This window comes from Salvelinus alpinus, chromosome 21 (genome assembly GCF_045679555.1).
Source record: "Salvelinus alpinus chromosome 21, SLU_Salpinus.1, whole genome shotgun sequence".
Taxonomy (NCBI): Eukaryota; Metazoa; Chordata; class Actinopteri; order Salmoniformes; family Salmonidae; genus Salvelinus; species Salvelinus alpinus.
This window is the reverse complement of record NC_092106.1, coordinates 34,639,375-34,650,080: the sequence shown is the minus strand read 5'-3', so window position 1 is coordinate 34,650,080 and position 10,706 is coordinate 34,639,375. Positions and strand designations below refer to the sequence as shown.

The window sequence follows — 10,706 nt, the reverse complement described above, 5'->3', positions numbered from 1 at the left end:
GTGTAGATGAAGGGGAGGAGACAGGTTAAAGAAGGATTTTTAAGCCTTGAGACAATTGAGACATGGATTGTGTATGTGTGCCATTCAGAGGGTGAATGGACAAGACAAAATATTTAAGTAACTTTGAACGGGGTATGGTAGTAGGTGCCAGGCGCACGGGTTTGAATGTGTCAAGAGCTGCAACGCTGCTGGGTTTTTCACGTTCAACAGTCCACCACCCAAAGGACATCCTGCCAACGTGGGAAGCATTGGCGGTACCATGGGCCAGCATCCCTGTGGAATCCTTTCAACACCTTGTAGAGTCCGACAAATTGAGGCTGTTCTGAGGGAAAAAGGGAGTGCAACTCAATATTAGGAATGGGTTCCTAATGTTTTGTCCACTCAGTGTAAAGCCTGCTGTAAATATTTAAAACAGTTATGCTTGCTTATGTAAGTTGCCAAATTCAGAGTAAAACCTAACACAGCTTGGATAACTTTTTTGGGGGGGGACTGATTATGCATGTCATAAAAATGTAGCAATTAGCAAAAGCATGTTTATGAGTAGAAAAAACAATCAAATAATTGCATGAATAACCTGATCATCAGTATCATGTAGTATTTAAATTTACTGTACCTTAACATCTCTATACAGAGAACTCTGGTATGAGAAAACATGTGGTACACAGAGTAATGTACAGCCTGCTTATGAATGTATTGCGAGGTCTGACTGTGACGTTACCACAGACCACACTCTAATAACAGACAACTGGCCCAGCTCATGATTCAGTCATTTCATGTTGTTTCATTTAGAAGGGTAACTACCTGTGTGCTTTCCAGTCTCCAGTTTGTCTGTGTACAGGTGACAACTTGCTGTTCACCTGCTGTTTGCGCCAGGCCTGGTGAACCTCTGGGGCATTACCAGCCATTCATTACCAGGAGCCCAAAGGCCCACCGCACGGTTCTCCATGGGCCTGGAAAATGACTCTGTTCAGGGACACCACGGTGCTAGTCAATCCCCACCCCCTGGATGATCTGTTCTACACTGGAGCCCCAGTCAGTAGAAAATAATGATTTTTCAAATCAGTTTGCTTTATTAATACTGCTCAATCAATAGACAGTTTTGTAAACCATGATCATACAGAACATTGAAAGACCTTTATACATTCAGTTTAAGAAATTGTGCTATCTTCATTCCAGATAAAACAAAGATAAAAACACAAAAACAATTTACCTTTAGCTATAAAAACAAAATGAGTCAAATAAAAAAAAAATTTGTGAAAAAGTTTTTGCTCCCGATACAATCAAGTCTTCTTCCTCATAGTGCTGATAGGCTGATGGGTCTCCTGGTCCTAGTGATAAGACATGATGCCACGCCCCCTCAGAACACGGAGGATGATGAAGAGGATTGGTGGAACTGCAACTGCCATGACCACAGTACCAGAGACCTGAGAGAGAGAAGACAGCCCAATATCAACGTTCATGGCATACTGTACCTATGTTGAATACTACACGTTCAATGTTCAAACATCATACATACCTTGATAGTAGCACTGTAGTCCTTTTGGAAAGACTGCAGATAGGCATGGAATAGGGCAATGCTGCAGGGTAAGTAGGACTCTGCTGTGCTGTTGGAGTCTCTGCACCTATGGAAAAGTATAGGAATTGTACAGTGAGAACAGCCTAACCAGTTGATAATAATATACCAGACTGGATAAGGGGAGGACCATCCTCCTCAGTGAATTTCATAAAAATTAAAATAGTGAAACATTATAAAAGTTATCCTTTTTAGATAAAACTATACTAAATATATTATTGTCACTAAATAATTGATTAAAACACACTGTTTTGCAATGAATGTCTACAGTAGCCTCAACAGTAGGGTAGCACCATGGTGTAGCTGGAGGACAGCTGGTTTCCATCCTCCTCTGGGTACATTGACTTCAATACAAAACCAAGGTTGCTCATGGTTCTCATAGATTTACACAGTAATTATGACAACCTCCGGAGGATGTCCTCCAGCCTATCAGAGCTCTTGCAGCAGGAACTGACATGTTGTCCACCCAATCAAAGGATTAGAGAATGAATCTAGTACTGAAAGCATAAGCTACAGCTAGCTATCACTATTTAAAATGTGGTGAGTAGTTGACTCAAAGAGAGAGAAAGACAATAGTTAAACAGTTTTGAACAAATTCATTTATTCAAAAATGAAGGAGAAGCGCGAGAGAGAGATTTTTTTTTACACTTACTTAGCTAGCAAATGCAGCTAGCTAGTTAGTTTAGCCTATGCAAACACCCAGCTCAAACAGAGAGGGATGCTATGTTACCTAGCTGGCTATGGCTAACTCCTCCAAGTCAAGGTAAGCTTTTGGTTTTATTAATTTATTGCCAGCAGTGTAACTGCTAAACTGCTTGCTAACTGTACACTGTACTGCATGATAGTAGTGGATTTACTAACGTGTTAGTTCTGGTAGCTATGTTGTTGACTTGATGTTAGCTAATATGGTGACAATGATGAAGGCTGTGTGTAGTGGTTAGCAGTTTTGATATAAAGGTTAAAGATTTTCTATGCACAACACACAGACAGCTGATGTGTTGTGCACTGATGTCCACAAGCGAAGGGAAAAGGTGAGAGAGCTTGTAGATGCGAGAAGGTATTATACAATGATATGGCTGCTATGAAAGTGAACTGTGTTTGCATGTGATCAGGGGTGTATTCATTCCGCCGATTCGGTTGAAAAAGGTTTCTTAAACGGAAGCAAACGGAACGAAGCGGGGATAAACATACCTGAATTATTCCAATACAAACTCTCATTTGCAACTCTTGGACTAATGATTACACCTTATATCAGCTAGATGCAGGCAAGATTGTGTAAGGCAGTATTGAATGTTTCAATGTCTGTCACCTTGATTACTAAAATGTATCTCGACTTGTGAGGTTGTAGCAACCTCATGATTGGTATAGGGAAAATTAGAATATTATGTAGTAGTCTAAACCTATCGATGTTAAATTGAACTGGGTGAATGGAATATGAATGACAGTCATCCAATATGCTGTAACAGAAATAAGTCCATGATCCTAAAAAAAATGATCGTCCTCCCAAATCTTAACGGCACCGACCGCCACTGATATACCATCATATCCTCAGGTAGTGTGCATGGCATTCTCCTGTTGTAAATGGTGTACAGTACCACAGTACATACCTGCGGTAAAGTGTAGTCGCCAGCTCAGTGTTATCTGCCATGTAATGCTGTGTCAGACCCAGTTCAGACAGGACGGACAACGGTAACCCCTGTTCCTCTTGAACAAGCACACCAAGACTGTACCAGCCCTGTGAGAAAAAGCATGCGGACACACACACACACACACACACACACACACACACACACACACACACACACACACACACACACACACACACACACACACACACACACACACACACACACACACACACACACACACACACACACACACACACACACACACACACACACACACACACACACAAGGGTTGCAGATGAGTGGGAAGGCATTTCTTTAATGAGATGGCAATGACATCACACGTATGTAACCTGGCTGGCATACCTGAGGGTCACTCCTTAGTGCTGCCTGTTTGTACATCTCTGCTGCTGCTGCCACATCTCTTGGTCTCCGCCCATGTCCTTCATACAGCAGGTCACCCATCCTGATCAGGGCTGGAGAGGATGGATGGAGGTAATATTAAAACAATTTCTCTGAGAAAAGTGCAACGACGGAGTCAATGCAGACTGTTTATGTCAAAGACAATTCACCATAGGGATCAGGATCTTGTGCCTGGCTGGTCAGGTTGTAGTGTCTCCTCATACACTGCACTGCAAAAGTGGGATCCAGGAAACCTCCCTATTGGAAAGGTCAGTTATAACTACATGTGTCACGTATTTATATATACTGAATAAAAATAAAAATGCAAAATGAAAAGTGTTGGTCCCATGTTTCATGAGCTAAAATAAAAGATCCCAGAAATGTTCCATATGCACAAAAAGCTTATTTCTCTAAAATGTTGGGCACAAATTGTGTACATCCCTGTTAGTGAGCATTTCTCCTATGCCAAGATAATCCATCCACCTGACAGGTGTGGCATATCAATAAGATGATTAAACAGCATGACCTTTACCCAGGTGCACTTTGTGCTGGGGTCAACAAAAGGCCACTCTAAAATGTGCAGTTGTCACACAACACAATGCCACAAATGTCTCAAGTTTTGAAGGAGCGTGAAATTAGCATGCTGACTGTAGCAATTCCCACCAGAGTTGTTGACATATAATTTAATGTTAATTTCTCTGTCATAAGCCAAGTCCATGTTGCAGAGAATTCAGCAGTACGTCCAACCAGCCTCACAACCGCAGCCCAGGAACTTCACATCCAGCTTCTTCACCTGAGACCAGCTACCCGGACAGCTGATGAAAGTGTGGGTTTGCACAACTGAAGAATTTCTGCACAAACTGTATGAAACTGTCTCAGAGAAGCTCATCCGCATGCTCATCGTCCTCGCCAGGGTCTTGACCTGACTGCAGTTCAATGTCGTAAACCAACTTCAGTGGGCAAATGCTCACCTTCGAGGGCCACTGGCACGCTGGAGACGATGAATGCTGGTTTCAACTGTGCCATGCAGATGGCAGACAAGGGTGTATGGCATCCTGTGGGCGAGTGGTTTGCTGATGACAACGTTGTGAACAGAGTACCACATGGTAGCGGTGGGGTTATGTTATGGGCAGGTATAAGCTACAGACATTTTATTGATGGCAATTTGAAAGCACAGAGATATTGTGACGAGATCCTGAGCCCCATTGTCGTGCCATTCATCCGCCGCCATCTCCTCATGTTTCAGCATGATAATGCACGGCCCCATGTCGCAAGGATCTGTACAAAATTCCTGGAAGCTGAAAATGTCCCAGTTCTTCCATGGCTTGCATACTCACTAGACATGTCACCCATTGAGCATGTTTGGGATGCTCTGGTTCGACGTGTAAAACAGCGTGTTCCAGTTCCCGGCAATATCCAGAAACTTCGCACAGCCATTGAAAAGGAGTGGGACAACATTCCACAATCAACAGCCTGATCAACTCGATGCGAAGGAGATGTGTCACGCTGTATGACATGTCACCTTTTTTTTAAGGTATCTGTAAACCCAATGCATATCTGTATTCCCAGTCATGTGAAATCCATAGACTAGGGCCTAATAAATGTATTTCAATTGACTGATTTCCTTATATTAAATCTTTTCGCATGGTGCATTTTATATTTTTGTTCAGTATAGTTATAGTTATGCATTGATATACTGTATCATCACAGTGGAAACAAGTTTCACCAATCAAACTCACAGGGTTTTGTTCACATAGGTACGCCACATTGAACTGGGCGGCTGCAAATCCTGACTCAGCTGCCATCATGTAATACAACAAGGCCATTAAGCTGTAAAACAGTAGAGACATTAGATTCATACAATAACAAACATTACAAATTAGTGTTATCATGTAATGTTCTAACAAGAGAGATGGTCACCTATCCCCTTTAAAATAGGAATCCAAGGCCTTCCTGAGGACCATTCCAAGGTGTCCGTTGTGCTCAGCTGCCCACTTAACCCATCTGTGGTAAAAACAGAGTGATTGGCAAGCAATGCAAAGTAATGATTTAATCAGATTCATTAAAAAGAACTAATGAATTTAGAGACTAACAATAGAGCATCTGCTGGACGCCTCTTGACTCGGCCAGGGATCCCTGTGGTCCACACATCAGCCAGCTGAATGGAGCCATCTATGTTTCCTCTTTGGGCAGACTTCAGGTAGTAGGTATAGGCCATGAACTGGGAGAGACAAAACACTGTTGGTTCATTATCTCAGTCCAATAGATACCGGTCAGTGTGTAAGCTACGTAGGAGACCACAGGGTATACTGACAGTCGACCTGACCTTGTCTGCAGCTTTCCCAGGATACAGGCCTTGGGAGTACATGACACCCAGATTCATAGCAGCATCTGCGCTTCCTTGTTTATCAGCCTGTTCCCACAGCTGCACTGCCCGCTGGTAATCTTTCTCAAACTGCTCATAGTACCAGCCAAGGGCGTTGATCGCTGGCGTGAAACCCTGCGGGATCGAATGGTATGATGAGCATTTTTGAAGGCGTCATTGTAGTCCTACAGCCCATGTAAAATGATAAAGTCCTGAACATAATTTTGACCAACCTGCTCTACTGCTTTCTTCAGGAATGTGACTGCCCTTGGAATGTCTTTCTTGACTCCTTGGCCCTTAAACGTAATGATGGTATTGTCAAAATAGGCTAGACATTACTATCATTGAACTTAGAATGACTATAGAGACTGACTGTGTCATCAAACTGAGTAATTGACCTCCGACCTGCATGAGGACTATGGCATAGTCATACATGGACACTGGGTCCCCCAGACGGACAGCTCCTCTCTCATAGTGTCTCACAGCAGTCTGGATGTCTGGAGACACGCCCTGCTGGCCCCAGAACAGCATACGGGCCACAGCTTGCTATAGAAGAGCAGTTTAACCATTATCACAAAAGATTTATTGAGATTATGTTTAATACTGAAAACAATCAGACAGATGTATAGTACCTCTGCATCTGCGGCTCCATTGCGAGCCTGGAGTTTTAACCAGTGAAAGATATCATGGTTTTCATTGGTTTGGAACCGAAGCACTTCCTCATTGTTCAGGTAAATAGATTCTACAAACATCTACAAAACAGACATACTAGATGAGGAGCAGTTCCATTAAATAACATGTTTTAGGATTGTATAATACTTGCACAGACTGAGATGATCTTGCTTCAGGCACAAAGGCCTACCTGCTGAGGTGAGGGGTTGTGATGGTCGGAGGAGGTCTGCTTGGCGATGTTAGAGTAGTAGGCATAGGCCAGGTCAGAGTCTGGGGGGATGCCATGCTCACCTAGCTGGTGCAGGTGCCCCAGACGCAGCAAGGCCAGTCTCCAGTCCTTCTGGGCTGACAGCAGGGACAGTAGCCATGCCTGGAGGATGAGGGGAATAAGAGACATGCAAAGTACAAATAGGAGGTCTGGAGTTTCTCCTGACCATGAAAAACTCCTGGCCGTAGACATGACGACATACACCTGAATACACACACTCATCCACCCACCTTATTGGGCTGCCTCTCCACTCCTACACCACTGCTGTAGAGCACTGATGACAGGTGTAGAGCTCTGTTGTTCCCCAGACAGCCAGCTTGCAGCAGAAGGGTCATTATCTTGTTAACTACTGCAGTGAATCCAGTGCTCTCTTGACGCAGCTTACGCAGAGACAAGGAGTACAAAGCCCTTCCCACTGATGCCAGATCAACCTTTCTGCCACCTGGGTATACAGTATAAACAATAACATTAGAGAGATTGCAACATCCTCATTAAATGGTGTTGATGGTGTTAACTGGTGGAACACCTTCGTAGGTTAAAATAATTGTAGAAGAGTATTATTATGACCAGCTCTTACCATGCTTGGTGGCCAGTATCTTTGCCAGATGAACTGCATAGCGTCTTTGAGGGGCATTGGGTGCCTCCCAGGGTTCACAGTGTGGTGTCACAGCTAAATGACATTTTAATGTCCACTCATGATAAGCATCCATACAGTTCTCTGGAAAACAGAGGTAGTTTCAGTTTGGATGGAGTTTGTGAGCCACTGAATATTTTATACACCATCATGCCATCTAGTGGATATTACAAGTCATTACCAGACTCTTGTTTCTCTCTGGCTCTCAGTAAATATCCAGTCATTTTGACATGAAGCTCCAACTGAAATTCCTGACAGGACTGTAGCCATCCAGTCAAATTCAGAATCCTAATAGGGTCTGGAACAATGACTTCAGACTGCGGTAGACACATTAATACAGGTGTAACATGTTTTGTTGAATTACAGATGGATTTTGATGCGTCTGACTGTGATTCTTACCGGCCTGACCTCAGGTATTCTGTTTCGATAGTACACCAACGGTCCATAATAACCTTCAATTCCTCTCATAAATTGACCTCCACTGACCACAAAGTAGCCCTCCGTGTCATCCAGGTGTATAGGATCTCTGAACCTGTAGGAAACCAGTTCCATATTCAAAATGATGCTGACATGCTATAGCAGGGGTGGGCAACTCCAGTCCTCGAGGGCCTGATTGGTGTCACACTTTTTCTCCAAGCCTAGCAAACACAGCTGATTAATCAAAATGCATTCTAAACTGAAGATCATGATTAGGTGATTATTGGATTCAGGTGTGTTAGCTGGGGCTGGGGCAAAACTGTGACACCAATCAGGCCCTCGAGGACTAGAATTGCACACCCCTGTGCTATAGGTTTCTTTCTTTTGTTCTGTGTTCATCCTTACATGTGTTCTGCAGTATGAACCAAACGTTGCTGCCCATCAATGCACACCATGGTGACATCCACCTAAAAAGAATCCAGAAGAAGAGTGAGAAGAAGAAGAGACATTACTAGTTAGACTCCCGAAACACTGATCTCCTGTCTACTGTGGGTATGGGGTTAATACTGACCATTCTGCCACGCAGCTCCACGTTGATGTGGCACCACTGGGCCAGGGGCACCTGGAACGGGCAAAGGAACGCTGAGGATCTCCCAGTCTCCCCATGCATCTGGACATGCAGCTGGCCTGCAGAACACGTTATAACTAAGGAATAGGCATTATACTGGTATAATAATGCATCTGGACATGCAGCTGGCCTGCAGAACACGTTATAACTAAGGAATAGGCATTATACTGGTATAATAATGCATCTGGACATGCAGCTGGCCTGCAGAACACGTTATAACTAAGGAATAGGCATTATACTGGTATAATAATGCATCTGGACATTTGAGAAGTGAGGATAGAAGAGCAATGTTACCTGATCTTTTAAGGAACAAATTGGGAGTGGCATAGTTATTTTGATAGTCTATGTGGTGAAAAACGGCACACAAGTTTTCCTGGCAGGATTGGGTCAGGAACACCCAGATGGAGAACACACACCTGGCAACAGGAGAGAATAAAAGTATCAAATATTATCCTATGTTAATATCCCCAACATGAAGCCCACGTCTTTTAGCAGGCACATAGACTATGTAGCTAGTGGTCTTACCATGGAAAATAAATATCTTGGAGTCGCAAGTACTCCAGGACCTCGTTGCTATAGGCATTTAAAGTCTTGGTGATGCCAAAGTTCTCTCCAGTTGAGGCATACATGGACGACAACAAATGGACTGTCTCTGAATGGGAGATTATTTGGTGATAAAATTAGAAATGCTAGGATATAAAGGTTTGTATGAAGTTTGTTATAGTTTATAGACTAAATATGTTGAAAATTAATAGATGTCTTACACTACTATACCTTGTTTGACTATGACTGCTTTTAGTGTCTCAATGCTCTATTTGAGTGGTCCACAATGTCGTTTTTAAAATCTTTACTTTGTATTGTCAACTATTGTATCATTGTGGACTGACATTTTTCTAACTAACTCTACACTACAGTAATTACCTTGTTCCACAGGGCATTGTGAGGTGGTGGTCCTGCGGGTTAACCACAGCATCTGTGTAGCCCAGCCAGGGCAGAGTTGATGCTGCTTCATGGGGCGACTGAGAGGGGACGTGGGCTGCAAGCTGACCACCGCAGTGGCCTGGCCTGACCTGTAACTGTCCTCAGATCCCTGCTCACTGACTGAGGCACGCAGCATGCCACTGAGCACCCACTGAGTGTCAGGCACAACCCAGTCAGGATGGTACACCAGCCAGTCAGGGAGGCTCAGTAGCAGAGTCCTAATCCGGTCCGGACCCGGCTCACAGCTCCAGTGTCTCTGGAATACCGTGGAGCTTACTCCAGTGTCATAAGACACCAGACACTCCACCAGCACCACAGCTGGTTTAGAACAGGAGTACAACACTTTCAGAGAGTAGCCAGGCACTGGCTCAGCTGGTGGGTTCAGAAACATCACATGATCTGAACCCCAAACCATCTGTGTGGAGGGAGAGGAGGAAAGCCACCAAAATAGTATGTACATCGGAAGTTGATACATTTCTTTAAAATTAAGCACCTAAATTGAAACATTACTGTGTGTGCTTATAACAGGTATTTAGAAAATAGATATAGTACAACATAGCCTACCTGTAAACTGAGGAGAAACAGTAATAAAAACTTATCCAAGTCATGCTGATTCATGGTCCGAGTGTGGGGGTGTTTAATTCCTTTAAGATGATGGCTGCTCAATAAAAAGTAGTTTTAAATGTTTTCATGCTGAGAAGCACACGAAAGACAAACACTAAAATATGTCAAATTAAAAGGTTAGCAGTAAAAACGCCAATAAAGGGCCATATTGTCAAATCTAGTTTAAAAAAGGTGCGTTTGCTGTCCTTTTGAGACCTGAGAAAGTTTCAATGACGAGAACCCGGACTAATATCCTGCTTTGTCCACAAGTGAAACAAGTGCTTATGTAAATATTGGAATAAATGCACACACAGCTCCACCTGTTAGCTGCGCAATCAGACGCGTCACGTAACCAATAGATTGACGGGTTATTTGATATACGGAGCAGTCCAACTCGCCTAAATTCCCTCTGAATGTGTTACGGCATTCGAAAATGTTTACACATTTAATACATATTGCGCTTGTCTTTTACTGTGAACTAGAGGAATAATAATGTTTAAAAAAATAAATAACAATACCCAAGTCTGTTCATTATTC

The 10,706-nt window shown here is 43.3% G+C and overlaps 1 protein-coding gene across 3 annotated transcripts; it reads right to left on the bottom strand.

The window, feature by feature from the left end:
* Positions 1–1,050: 1,050 nt before the first annotated feature.
* LOC139548278 (protein sel-1 homolog 3) lies at positions 1,051–10,438 on the bottom strand. 3 transcript variants are annotated; one of them, XM_071357853.1, is made up of 23 exons: positions 10,131–10,433; positions 9,507–9,981; positions 9,111–9,237; positions 8,880–9,001; positions 8,529–8,644; positions 8,363–8,424; positions 7,940–8,072; positions 7,722–7,857; positions 7,484–7,624; positions 7,137–7,348; positions 6,829–7,008; positions 6,599–6,718; positions 6,372–6,512; positions 6,200–6,262; positions 5,928–6,101; positions 5,695–5,822; positions 5,522–5,605; positions 5,341–5,431; positions 3,772–3,859; positions 3,566–3,675; positions 3,181–3,308; positions 1,517–1,622; positions 1,051–1,424 (listed from the first exon to the last, which is right to left on the bottom strand). In XM_071357853.1, exons 1-23 carry the CDS (start codon positions 10,182–10,184, stop codon positions 1,329–1,331), a joined length of 3,087 nt encoding a protein of 1,028 aa, XP_071213954.1. In that variant the 5' UTR covers positions 10,185–10,433; the 3' UTR covers positions 1,051–1,328. The 3 variants fall into 3 exon arrangements, with proteins under 3 accessions (XP_071213954.1, XP_071213955.1, XP_071213956.1); XM_071357854.1 differs by having other exon boundaries at positions 7,949–8,072; XM_071357855.1 differs by lacking the exons at positions 1,051–1,424; positions 1,517–1,622; positions 3,181–3,308; positions 3,772–3,859 and having other exon boundaries at positions 3,567–3,675; positions 10,131–10,438.
* Positions 10,439–10,706: the final 268 nt, after the last annotated feature.